The 12,483-nt window shown below is 46.8% G+C and overlaps 7 protein-coding genes across 7 annotated transcripts; 3 read left to right on the top strand and 4 right to left on the bottom strand.

Moving 5' to 3' along the window:
* Positions 1-223: 223 nt before the first annotated feature.
* Positions 224-1,147, bottom strand: FOIG_10550 (uncharacterized protein; the record flags this gene model as incomplete). Its single annotated transcript, XM_031210897.1, has 1 exon — positions 224-1,147. The coding sequence occupies one exon, from the start codon at positions 1,145-1,147 to the stop codon at positions 224-226; it is 924 nt and encodes a 307-aa protein (XP_031059608.1).
* Positions 1,148-1,812: 665 nt separating this feature from the next.
* Positions 1,813-2,527, bottom strand: FOIG_10549 (uncharacterized protein; the record flags this gene model as incomplete). The annotated part of the gene is made up of 4 exons (XM_031210896.1): positions 1,813-1,948; positions 1,997-2,111; positions 2,174-2,427; positions 2,484-2,527. The coding sequence occupies 4 exons, from the start codon at positions 2,525-2,527 to the stop codon at positions 1,813-1,815; spliced, it is 549 nt and encodes a 182-aa protein (XP_031059607.1).
* A 781-nt stretch (positions 2,528-3,308) lies between these two features.
* FOIG_10548 (uncharacterized protein) lies at positions 3,309-4,203 on the top strand (the record flags this gene model as incomplete). Its single annotated transcript, XM_031210895.1, has 3 exons — positions 3,309-3,584; positions 3,641-3,894; positions 3,942-4,203. The coding sequence occupies 3 exons, from the start codon at positions 3,309-3,311 to the stop codon at positions 4,201-4,203; spliced, it is 792 nt and encodes a 263-aa protein (XP_031059606.1).
* Positions 4,204-5,682: 1,479 nt separating this feature from the next.
* FOIG_10547 (uncharacterized protein) lies at positions 5,683-8,161 on the bottom strand. The gene is made up of 6 exons (XM_031210894.1): positions 7,788-8,161; positions 7,461-7,723; positions 7,298-7,409; positions 6,989-7,243; positions 6,835-6,936; positions 5,683-6,780 (listed from the first exon to the last, which is right to left on the bottom strand). Exons 1-6 carry the CDS (start codon positions 7,901-7,903, stop codon positions 5,793-5,795), a joined length of 1,836 nt encoding a protein of 611 aa, XP_031059605.1. The 5' UTR covers positions 7,904-8,161; the 3' UTR covers positions 5,683-5,792.
* Positions 8,162-8,397: 236 nt separating this feature from the next.
* On the top strand, positions 8,398-9,160 carry FOIG_10546 (uncharacterized protein). The gene is made up of 2 exons (XM_031210893.1): positions 8,398-8,843; positions 8,895-9,160. The coding sequence occupies exons 1-2, from the start codon at positions 8,467-8,469 to the stop codon at positions 9,004-9,006; spliced, it is 489 nt and encodes a 162-aa protein (XP_031059604.1). The 5' UTR covers positions 8,398-8,466; the 3' UTR covers positions 9,007-9,160.
* Positions 9,161-10,152: 992 nt separating this feature from the next.
* On the bottom strand, positions 10,153-11,382 carry FOIG_10545 (uncharacterized protein; the record flags this gene model as incomplete). The annotated part of the gene is made up of 1 exon (XM_031210892.1): positions 10,153-11,382. One exon carries the CDS (start codon positions 11,380-11,382, stop codon positions 10,153-10,155), a length of 1,230 nt encoding a protein of 409 aa, XP_031059603.1.
* Positions 11,383-11,822: 440 nt separating this feature from the next.
* Positions 11,823-12,456, top strand: FOIG_10544 (uncharacterized protein; the record flags this gene model as incomplete). Its single annotated transcript, XM_031210891.1, has 1 exon — positions 11,823-12,456. Exon 1 carries the CDS (start codon positions 12,049-12,051, stop codon positions 12,454-12,456), a length of 408 nt encoding a protein of 135 aa, XP_031059602.1. The 5' UTR covers positions 11,823-12,048.
* Positions 12,457-12,483: the final 27 nt, after the last annotated feature.

Below are 12,483 nucleotides of genomic sequence, written 5' to 3'. Positions count from 1 at the left end.
TTGCTGAAGGTTTGGGGAAGACGGAACGCTTCTATTCTGGTATAGAGCCTTGCCCTTGAGCAAAGTAGACAATTCACTCTCCGCACCACGCATACAAATGAACTTCAAGGGCCACTATAGCATTTGAATGGATGTGACTTCTAGTCGATGAAATGGACACCGACCCCCCTTATAAACAACGTGTGCCCTTCTCTTAGTAACAGGCTTCAGTATCGCAATGCCACTATTCCAACCTAGGGACCTCTCCAGCTGAGAACGGAGCAGACGGAAGATCCCCATCCAGAAAGCTTCCAACAAGCCCTGCATAATAGCCTGCGTACTGAAACAAGTGTCCGTGGCCACTGCTCGGGAACATGACAAAGTTGGCTCTGGAGAGTTGTCTCGCAAGAACGAAAGAATTCTGCGTCGGGACAATAAGATCGTTATCGCCGCAAGTAACAAGCGCATCCTTCTGAATGGTTTGCAAAAGAGCATACGGAAGAGGATCTGCATCCCAGGAAAGGTACGCCTGAGTCAGATTGAGAAGAGGCCTTCCGGTAGTAAACAGCGCGATCTCGGGTTCTCCATTCTTCCCAGCGACGCCAGCTCTTGATGAAGTACTCCTATTGAACCACGAGGCGCCTTCATCTCCTGTAGTGAGAGGAAAGAAAGCGTCGATGGTGGCTGGGCCAGGAGCGGGGCTGAAGATAGTAGACTGGACCTCATTCATGGGGCGGACCAAGCCAGGTCCAAGACTAGGGCCCGTACCAGCGAGTGCCAATTTGCGAATGATATCAGGAGAATCAAGGACAAGTTGTTGCGCGATATATCCTCCCATCGAGAAGCCCAAGACGTCAACTTCCTTGACACTAAGCTTTAGGAGCAGAACGTTGAGAAAGGCGAGGAGATTGATTGCAAAGCCCTTGATACTTGTCGCAACGGGTCCTCTGCTATGACCGAGGCCAGCGTAGTCGTAGGTGATCAGCTGACGACCTGTTGCAGTCAGATTATTGACCAAGTCAGGATCCCAGGTATCGATGGTAGATCGGACGTGGTTGAGCATGAGGAGCGGAGGCTGAGAACTGTTCGACTTGCCGATGAGACGATAGGCGAAGTCGATCCCATCAGCAGTAAGGAACAAAGTCTTTGCAGTTTCTTGAGTGGACATGATGCAGATATTCCTCTAGTGGGAAAGGTGAAGGAATTTGTTCTATCAGATAGCAGACATATTGTTCGGGTTAAATACAATTCATGGGCCTCCTCTGTCCCACCCGCTAGACTCTTCCCTTAGCTACTTCTTTAAACTAGTTTGGTAGTATTTCGTTTCCGGGTAGGTGCATGTGCGCTGGAGCCGTGAGCTGGAAGTAAGATGCGGGTAAGACGCCGCTTGCCGATATGCAGCAATATGTGGCCAGAAACGGGATTCTCACTAAGCGTATCAGTAATCATGTCGATTTTAGAGCAGTGTTCGGTGTATTTACCTAACAAGTAGTAGAAATGTTATCTTGGTCTGCTCTTCATTTCACATAGATGAATATATTAAAATATGAAATTTTATTTATGCCTCTGTAAGGCTTGGAAAGAGCTGTTTTTAATAACCCTGGTAAACTTATCTTTGGTCTACCTGAGTTTTGCCATTACGCCCAGGCTTATCGCCAAGCAATGGAGTATGGGAGTGGGGACTGTTGAGCTTTGTATAAGTAGACTGTCAACTTCGCATATATAAGCCAATAGAGGATTTACGCCGAGAAATATCAGGCCAAGAAAGAATAGTATTGACCGTACACTCTAAACTAGATTCGAAATATGACTATAGCTGCTTTCGAGGTCCAACTATCTCTCAGCCTCAACAACCTTTGTCAAGAACCCAGTCTTGATATCATATGCTAAGCCCATGATCTGGGTGCCCGGAATGATGAATGGACAATCTCGAAGGAACGCAACATCATGGTTAAGACTCTTTTCGATTCTACCCTCATTTAGTGTTGCTTATCTAAAGAGCATGATTAAAACTTACGACCCTTCATCTATCTCTCCATAGCGAGATTTGCCAATGGCTTTCTCTTCCTCAGGTGCAATCTTAAGCATTGCCGTTCTAATGTCTGCATCGCTATAATGCGACATACCACAGTCTATTCCATAGAAGATCAGTAATGAGCACAGTGCTCTCAGTGAAACAGGCACATGTTCCTACCGTTGTGGTGAACTACCAGAATTGTTTTGGCGGCTCCGATTGTTTGCAAGGCAGAGATAGTTCTGACGGCATCTATAGCCCGCCCTCCTGCATTTCTAATCATGGTAACACGGCCACCAAGGCTTGCGTCAAGACCGAATATCTTGTAGGGGTTCAAGCGGGGGTCGGAACAGCTGATAATAATGAAACCTGGGCGGACAGGTTTGAGCGCTACTTTTAAGTCGGGTAGTGGTTGATGGCCTCTGGCCAGCTCGCTACAGATTGGTCATTAAATTGGGTGCCGTGTGCGGGCTGGAAAGGTTTCACAAACTTGTTCCTGCGTAAGAGCTCTTCGAGGGCATCGTGTTGGTTCATTTTGGTCGCCGGAATGCTCGAGGGTAGTGCTCAATGTAAAAGGTAAACTCTTGAGTATTAATCGGCAAGTAGTATTCGGAGCAGTAGAATTAAAAGAGGGCGACTGCTAGTTATATATAAGGTAATAAGATAGTGTTGAAATATCTGGGCTAATCATCACTTGGAGTGAATCTTTCTCTCATATAGCATCTAAATACTGTAACATCACCGTCTGTGTAACTTAGTAATCGTTATTATTATCCCGAGATGGCCGAGCATACAAAATGGTGCTGAATTTAATAAGTAATCCAATGCTGACAATGCATTTACGGTCAGCGCTAGTTCTACCCGTTGGCCAGTCATGACATCACTATACACGCGCCAGTCAGTCCTGGAATGCCGCAATATCCGCAAATCCGAAATATCATTAGTCTCCAGTACCGCAAAATCACCGCTTTACCGCAAGTCCTACTAATGATGCTTCTTCGTATTACTATTCAGCCCTATTTCTTCGCATATAGTCCCTTGATATTGTTAGCCGAGAGCATTTCCCGGATTGGCTAGCTGCTACGCCATTGCATTCCATGACGGGTAGTAAAAGGGAAATCGTGGGCGTTTACTAAATTTAACAGCAAAAGACGGCTCACATATTCTCCTTCCTTAAGAGAAGACAGATAGCTTATTCAGCGGGTAAAGTGGCTATTAAGCCGAGACTCAGTGAGCTTTATGGAAGTGTAAACATTTACTACCTTTTACTGCCCTTTACAACAAAGCATCATTATCATCTCCACTGCACTGCGAAATGACTGTATCCACAATTTTGGTGATTGGCGGCACTGGCGCCCAAGGCATGCCTGTTGTTCGAGGATTTGTTTTTGATGGCCGTTACGCTGTCAAGGTTCTGGCACGAGACACACAATCTCCTCGCGCTCAAATACTTGCGTCCATAAGTCCAAAAGTCGAAATACTCGAGGGAGCCTTCACATCCGAAGTCGACCTCATCAATGGTCTACAAGACTCTCAAGGATCATTTCTCAACATCGATGGCTTCACCATTGGCGAAAAGGCAAAAATGATGGTAAAAGCAGGATAGCGTAATGGCTGCAGGCCCAACATCGTCACAACAAAGCACAGGCCTTCTACAACATGACTATGGCGACCTTTACGATGGGGACATATATCGAGATGGCTATTAGTGGTGGAAATCCCATGGCGCCGCAAGTCGTGATACAAAAAGGCGAAGAGGTTGTGATCTGGCGGGTACCACTGACGCAACCAGGTGCTGTGGTACATGTCTCACTTGAGGGCTGCGCATACTCTTGGCACTGGCTGTTTGACCATCCTCAGCGTGACGGTATAGATCTGGAAGTGGCGAGTGAATGCCTGCGGTACGCAGATCTGGCAGCAACCCTCCAGAATGTCACAGGATCTCCAGATTCTTCGACGTAACTCTAGAGCAATACTGGATAGATGGACCTATGAGTAAGAGAGCGTCACCCGCCGCTGGGATAGAAGCAGATGTGGGTGAGTCTGATACTTTGACTGTGAAGGAGGACTTCACTGGCTTTTGGAACATGTGGCGGGATTCTGGTGGAAATGCTGGTGTGATCAAACGAGACTATGAGCTACTGGATAAGATCCATCCGAACAGAATTAGGAGTGTTGAGCGGTTCTTTCGTTTGGCGAATGAGAGGTAGAAAGCGCAGAGATCAAGCCTGCTTGAGCACGTTAAAACAGCAAAGTCGCCTTTACAGCCACGGCGGGATCAAAGATAGATTGAAATAATATGGTAGATTCTCATGGCTGAAGCTTATCGTGACTGCCTGATCTTGATTGCTTCACTGTGAGTTCTGAAGTAGGGTGTCGTCGAGAAGCTTTATACTTTTTCACCTGGAAATTAGAACAGCCTAAGCGGCAACTCACATTTGGCATAAACCTTCGCCAGATTGAGGGGTTTCATGCCAAGATTCAACCCCATAAGCTTGACGATAGTAAACCTTGTTCGATTTAAGCTCGACTTGAGTAACTCAGATATTTGACATTCCAGGTATAAATATCCCAACCCTTTCCTCACCAGTAGCTCCGGATTCCTCTTCCAATATTCAGCAGACCCCACCCAACATCATGGAGTCCAACAGCCCTTTCGAGAAGCTTCCAGCAGAGCTCATAACCATTATCCTGAGTATCACCAACTCCCCTGCGGATATCCAATCCATAATTCGCGCCGACCCCTACATTTGGCGTGTTTTCCTTCAACACAAGCATTCTATCCTCCGGCCTTTTATACAAGATCTTGTTTCTCAGTATACACGTCCATATCTTACGCATTTAGCCATGGCATGTCGCCTACGCGCCATCGAGCGCAAATTCTATGCACAGAGCCGGGATCAAGTTGAAAAGGTGGTTAAGCCAATCTTAACATCATCACAAGAACCATTTTCAGTAACGCAGTTCAATCTAGGTCCCATGTCTGAAGTCTATCACCTGCATCGCGAGACGGACGTTTCTGTAGTTCATTACTCAAAAGAGGCTTGGGAAATGACACAGGATATGGCAGCTAGAGAGGCAGAGAAAGATCTTCCCAAGCTTCCCTTGTCTTTACCACTTTCGGAAACAGAAGCTCAAAAGATGCAAGAGGCACATCTACTGTTCGAAGCATTCCGACATAGTATCTGTTTCAGAACCTCCTTTTTGCAACACTATGATAGTGGGGAACCTGCAAGCCCATTCCATATTCCCTGGAAATTCTACTACCAAGATAAGCTCCTGCGTATCAGGGCGTTTCAGGCAGTCTTCGTATTCTTATTCAAAGAACATGAGAAGCTCTTGAATCAGGTCCATGACCGCATTACAGGTCCAGCCTGTCTCTCCCGGATTGAGAACAGCGATACGGATTGGCGAATACAAAGACAACCATTTCTACAGAGAGGCCAACGTGATAGCCTCCAATTCATAGCCTATCTTTGCTCACAAGGATACCATCAGCTACTGAGTATCCAAGATATGAACAATATTTCACAAGAACACATTCTGTTCTTGTACAGGCGATACCAGGCGCTTAAGGGAGACCGCCGCAATTGTCCGATGATGGTGGGTGCAGATCTGGAATATTCACTCAAGACACTTTGTTGTGATACTGGCAGAGGGCATGGGTTTTGGACAAGTGGGGCATACATGTGGGATATGGAGAGGTTGTCGCAGCTTGGAGAAGAATTGGTGTGGCTTGTAACTGATCTCAGAGATGAATTCTATTGACCTCTATCGCAATCTAACTTGACACCTATGCTTACGCCCAAGAGAAGTGTTCAGAATGCAAGTAAACTCCCGCAGAATCAGCACCACCGAGAATATCCAAGTTTAGAGATGCGACGGAGTTTCGAACATCATTCTGCATAGTATCCGGACCACAAACGTATACTCCAAGGGAGTCGGTCGATGGCATGCCGTTTAACACTCGTTTTAGAATTCCTGGCAAGTCGGGTCGACCATGCATTTCGTCAAATGATACCAGACTTTCTGTCGCTCTTTCACTTCCCGACTCTTTGTTGCCAGGCACGAAGCTACTGTTTGATGGGAGGCTTGATTCTGTTATGGCTCCACCGGTGCTATGGAGCTCCACTTGCAAGCCCGAGATCATTTTGTCTGAGTACTTGAGCAACGTTTCGCTCACAACTTGTCGATACCAGCTGCAGCTCTCAACATCTCGACTTGCTAGTATCACACGGAGTGATGAAAACGGAGATCCCTCTCTTTGGCCTTCTTTGCAGCCTTCTTCGCCCTGACCTGTTTTAGTTGCGATATACTGCTCGATGAAAGGCAAGGTCCATCCAGCTCCTGACCCTCCCGCAATGACAACGAGATTGTTGCTGTTCACGTAAGCCTGTGTATTGATGCCCCCGTATGGTCCATCAACCAGCACTGAGACCTGAGCTCCTGGGTTCTGCAAGGCGTACTCATATAGCTTTGCAGTAAAGCCTTGGTGTCTCTTGAGATAAAAGACAAGGAATGACTGGCCATCTGGGGATGTTGCTGGTAAGGAGCAAATGGTAAATGGGTGCGCTGACAAGGCTTGTGTAAGTCCAAAACCAGTGAAGCGCAGGAAGCAGTGCTGTCCTATTTCCCATGTAAAGTTTGCAGGAATAGTAACACGCACGAAACCGTTGTCTTCTACTTTGACATGGGCCTTTGTTCGAACACCATACTCAAAGCAGGTTCGGAGCCAGGGGTAGACGTAGCAAGGAACATATACTGTAGCTGTACCTATGAAATAGTGCCTGCAATCGAGAGTCAGTGTCAGTGACAGACAAGAACGGACATGAAAGGTTTACCAAGATGTTAGGGTATAGTCGCAGTGCCAAAAGAAAGTAAGCATGAATATGACAACAGCAAAGAAGTGCGTTGCCTTGAAGAATTCATATCCCAGCAACTTTCTAGTTCCCATATAAGCCAGCAGTCAAAGGTCAGGTATTTAGGTATACTTACCGAATGGCACTATGAGACGCAAAGGTAAGCCAGGCTTGAAAGACCAAGGCGACGATGCCAGTCCAATAGAACAAAAGACTCATCTTGAAATGCATCTGCATATCATGAAATCTGATATGATAGACAATAAACGGGAATGTGTGCAAGAGAGCCAGTATGAAAAAGGCGTAAGCGATCCATCGATGGAATACTTGGAGTCTCTCGTGTGAGACGCCTGTCAGTAAGGTAATCCAGTTTGTCTTGGTTGCCGTAGCACTGTCACTCGTCAGCAGGGAATGAGGAGGGTAGGGTACGTGAGGCAGGACTAACAAAACAAATGGCATGCATCCCAAGGCTAACCATCCTGATCGTGTTCCTAACGGTGGTGAGCCACCAAAGTCTAGTGAAGGCCAATAGTACGGCTGAGGGATCAAGTCCATGCCTATTGCACATTAACTCGTCGCTCTCCTTTATGACTGTTTGATCTACTTACAAAAAAAGAATATTGCTCCAACTAGTCCCAGTAACAACACTCCAACGGAAGCTGAGTTGAATCCAAGCGATGCAACATGGAATCCACGATATGAAAGATATCTAATGATGGCGATTAACATGCGCCAGGGTCTAGGTCCACGGAATCTCGGAAAGGCAAGACCGATAATGTAGTATGATATCAAGTGGCCAATTGTGAAGAGTCCGATGCCACTCATGAAGAAGGCTACTGTTGGCAGAGCGTAGACGTGGTCCGCGATGTACCTGCTTGACGTTAGATAACATGTCCTAATGAGGTGTCTAGTCAATTTGAAGGTCTTGAGCTTACCAAAAATGCCATCTTTTCATATACCAGGAACATTGTGCTTCGGTGAAGCCATCACAGGTGAATGCACGACTCCCAGTCAACTGAACTGGGGGCGTGAGCCAAGCTGCGGAGTCCATGTACAATCGATTGATCGTAAGGTGTCGCCAGTGAGTTGATGAAAGAATAAATCCCCAAAACGATATCTGTAAAGGGTTGTTGTGAGGGATGGCTATGTGTTGAAGTCTTGACAGAAGAGATAGTTGATACGGGGGACCGTCCACGAGCCTCAGGTGTATTGATTCCAAGACGGCGAAAGCGATATGGAGAATGTTATGAGAACGAAACAAGTGACAGGTGGCCAAGACATGATCTATTGCTCGCCTGGGTGATACAAATCGATGGAGATATGTATTACTCTTGACCAAGTAACTATTCTATCATTAACAAGGGTTTCGTGCCGAGTTCCGTAAGCATTAATTCTAATTGGTTGGTCTCTCACTAAAACATCAAATATTTCCACCCCATCATCGCATAAAACGGCACTTGAGTAAGTTTGAGCAGGCTTGAGCAAGTTTATCTGCGGCGATAAGATTATTCCCGACCCCACTATACTGCTACCACGATGATATAAGCTTAGATGAAGTAGTGCTGTTTGCACCTCTGACTACAAGCAGGTTACTATCTCGTTACAAAATTGAACATGGACATGACTACTTCGACGGGCAGTTCTATGCCCATGTCAACTTCCAGCGCCGGCGCTATGGATATGGAGCAAATGAACATGGTCTTCTTCACTTCTACCAAGACACTCCTCTGGACAAAGTCCTTCGCACCCGAAACGACGGGACAATATGCAGGTGTTTGCATTTTCCTCATTGCTTTTGCCACTATCTTGCGCATGCTGCTTGCTATACGCGTCAACTTTTACGTCATCAGAGATGGCGTCAGGCGGAGGCGCACCAAAGGCCTGCTGGCAGAGTACCGAATTAGTGAGCTTGGCCCTCGGCCGTGGAGAGCGAATGAGGCTATGATGCTGGGAGCGATAGATGTCGGTATTGCGGGCGTGAGCTATTTGCTGTAAGTGGTTCTACATACCGTCAGATTACTAAGAGACTGACTAGTGTGTAGGATGCTCGCAGTTATGACCATGAATGTTGGCTATTTCCTTTCGATCTTGGCTGGGGTATTTATCGGAAGTGTTTGCTGTAGCCGCTTTTTGGTTAACTCTGGCCTGCATTAGCCAGAACTTTATGAAAAAGGAATTACAAGAGCAATAGAATCTTATTAAGAAATTCCTAAACTGATATATAGATGCTATAGAAGCCCACGCCTACCTTATTAATGTCACACTTGAGATAAACATGGTCACCCGGAATTGCACCTATGCCTCCCGTTACCGAAGTCATCACGCCGTGTTTCACAGCCTTATTTTATGTCCAAGATGTTTCTACCTTAAACCCTTGTTCGCTATAAGGTGCCCCGTGTCTTTGTGCCATATATCTTACCCGTTATAATCCTCGCGTTCTGTCGAGAAAAGCACCTCAGCGTTCTTCCAGAATGGCAAGGGACCTCATGAATCATGATTTCTGTGTCCTCAACCTCCCGGTAGATGAGACATTACAGATCAAATGGGTGATGGCGTCATAGCGGCATCTATCGAGGTCGTCGCTTATTATCCTGAACCGAGAACCCCCGGGATGTGTTGAGACCAGACCGGCCGCAATCGAGCGCATCAAGAGAGCAGAGCCAAAGCTCAAGGAATACAAGGAAGTGCTAGAGGCCGCCGAAAGAAAACTGAGGAACAATGACAGTGGAGCTACGACTATCGCTGATCTACTGTTGTCGGATGCTGCGAGTGTCTTCCAGGGCCTGGTGAGATATCAAGGCCGCCAACTCTTTGTCAACAATCAGTGGGTGGAAGCTTACTTGAAGCTAATCCGTGGGCATTTCGAGCCCAATGCCTCTACATCCCCATAAAGGACCTGTTGCAAGTTTCTCACTGTGCTAGGGCGGTTGGGTTGGTTCGGTCAAGTTAAAACTCATGTTCAAGACAGCATATTATGGTCTAGGTAACGCACACGCGAAAGTGCCAGTTATACCTCAAGGCTTTAGCCCCCAGCGTAGAAACAGCATAGCTCTAACAGCGCTCGATGATTGGGTCCGCATCCTACCATCATAAAATACAACATTAGGCTCACGATTGCATCTTGGGCAGGTGAATTCGGGGTAAGACTAACCAGCTTGCTGCCAAGATACGACCAAGGCACCTTATGCTCCCAAACCCCGCGCATCCAGGCATTCTGATTGGGGCAGTTCTGAAACTGTCCTACCGCATCGGTAGTATAGACGCATGTTGGAGTGTATGACTAAAGAAGTAGTTGGTCAGTTAGCAGCCCCATCCCGAAGCATAAAAGCAGCAGGCAAGGCCTCTTACAGTACAGTTCATCGTGAACGCAGTCCCGTCAAAGAACGGTTGATTTCCGGCACAAGCATCAGACCCAAGGAACAAGGCCTCGGGCGTGAGCCAGCCCTTCTGAAGCGTTGTATACAACATCTCGGTGAAACGCCAACCACAATCGTCAACCTTGCCAAATGAGTAAACGTTCCCATCGTGGACCCAATACTGGTCGCAAGTGTTATTCGAGTCAAGGCCAGTGCAGTTAACAAGCTTATCACCCGCGCTCGAAGCCATCTGAACCGGGTCAGTGCTGTACTGCTTCGTCAAGAAGATGCCGTTGGCTTGCAACGCGCTGCTGTAGATATAGTTGACCAGATTCTTGTAGATACCATCCATCTGAGCCGTTAAGGAAGTCAGGCCACGCTGTGTAAAGCCTCCCTCTTTCGTGAGCGCAAGGAACTGGGTGACGTTGGCCTGAGCCGTCTTGATAGCCGTACCAAGCGTTCCCTGATAATCCTTTACCTGACTAGACAGTGAAGCCGACAGATCCGCGATCTGCATTGACTCTTGGAGGTAGTTGTTGGAATTCTTGTTGCCGAGCCAGGTGATGATACCACCGCCTTGAGCTGCAAGGCCTTGAATTCCAGCAAGAATCATTTTCGACTGCCAGTTTCCTAAAAGCTCCTTGGTAGCTCCAAACTCGCCGATGGTGGCTCCAAGGATAACAGCAATGAGATTCTTGCTGACCTTTGCCTCCTTGGGTGGGTTCACGGTGTAGACAATATCACCGATCTGGCCAGCTGCCAGGGAGACAGAGTTACTCAGCGCTTGGCTATACTGAGTGAAGAACTGGTGAATGGCGTAAATGTTCCAAAGAGCATAGAACTGCTGCTGAGAGTCGAAGTCACCATTGGTGTCAATAGGTGGACATGTATCAACGGTGATTTCATCACAGGTGAGACCGGGATACCTGTTGTTCTTGAGGAAACACTGAGCAAAGCCGAGAGATCCGCAAGAAGCTTCGTTGGTGGCCCACCAGTCTATCAGATACTTTTCAACTTCGAGCTCGATCCAGCATTCTGGAACGAGGGCAGTTGGAGCTTTGGGTGCGCACTTGGGAAGGGACTTGAGTATTACGGTGGTGTTCTTCTGAGCTAGAGCCTGGAAGACAAGTGTACTTCCCATAAAAAGGGTCGTGAGAAAATTGAAGCGAGCCATGATAAATGATACAGTAATATTGGGATTTTGTTTTTAGGAGTGCAAATGAATGATTGAATTGGTCTGGCGATTACTTTTCCTATGGCTGAACCAGCTACCTTTTATGAAATACAAGAGGGCCGCTGAGTTATAATGATGTAAGTGATATAGGCGTTATCACGGATGCCTGGTGTTGTAATCATCCTACTTTGTCATTTTGAGTTTGTTCTAATAACAGATCATGGTCAGGTATAGATAGATGAAGGGTTGTTTAATGTTATTATGAAAGCTGGTGCACGAAATTCACCAGCACGTGGGCTTGTACGGTTGTGTTATTTGTGGACTCTTGAAGTCTATTCAATGTGAAACACATACGGCTGAATCGATCACCGAGGCATACCAGATAAAGCGAGTAATAAGCTTAGTATGCAACAAACCTAAAGTCTACATCATTTGAATACGCCTGATTCTCTCACCGATCGAAAATTAGATACTCCGATAATTCCGGTACCTTGTCACGCCGCCAGTTCTTGAGTTGATTTGAGAACCGGCAGGATTTACATAATATATAAATTGCATACTCTGATCAATTGGCATACATAATTGGCTCTCATATCAACTCATTCTACATATCTTACACCTGCCAGCTTTACTAAACCATAACTCAAAGACTTCAGCATCCGCATCATGCGCATTATCAACCCTTCTCTCTGCCTCCTCTCTGCCGCCATGCTTGGCTCTGTCGGAGCCGACCGCGACTGCTGCTACGTCTGGCAAGGCGACGAGGGTATCGTACAGCAACTCCACGTCTCCTGGACCGCAAGCTCTCAAACCGCCACCTGCAAGATAGCAGGTTGGGGAACAGACACCAAATGTTCGGTCGAGACCTCTGTCGTCGGCAATGCGTGGCTCAAAGCAAATGCGACAGTCTCCTTCAAGGAGCCCAATGTGTTTCACTTTTCGTTTGGAATGAACAATAACGACTGCGACTTTCTGGACGATGATAAAGTTGCTCGCTTTTGGGACTCTTATCTCTTTGCGAGCTTTACGTATTTGACTCAGAAGGATGTTTGCCCGGATGGTGGAGTTTTTTAGGTGTGTGGTTATTTACAGCAACCAAGT

The sequence above is a fragment of the Fusarium odoratissimum genome (assembly GCF_000260195.1).
Source record: "Fusarium odoratissimum NRRL 54006 unplaced genomic scaffold supercont1.18, whole genome shotgun sequence".
NCBI classification, from domain to species: domain Eukaryota; kingdom Fungi; phylum Ascomycota; class Sordariomycetes; order Hypocreales; family Nectriaceae; genus Fusarium; species Fusarium odoratissimum.
This window is presented reverse-complemented; position numbering and strand designations above follow the sequence as displayed.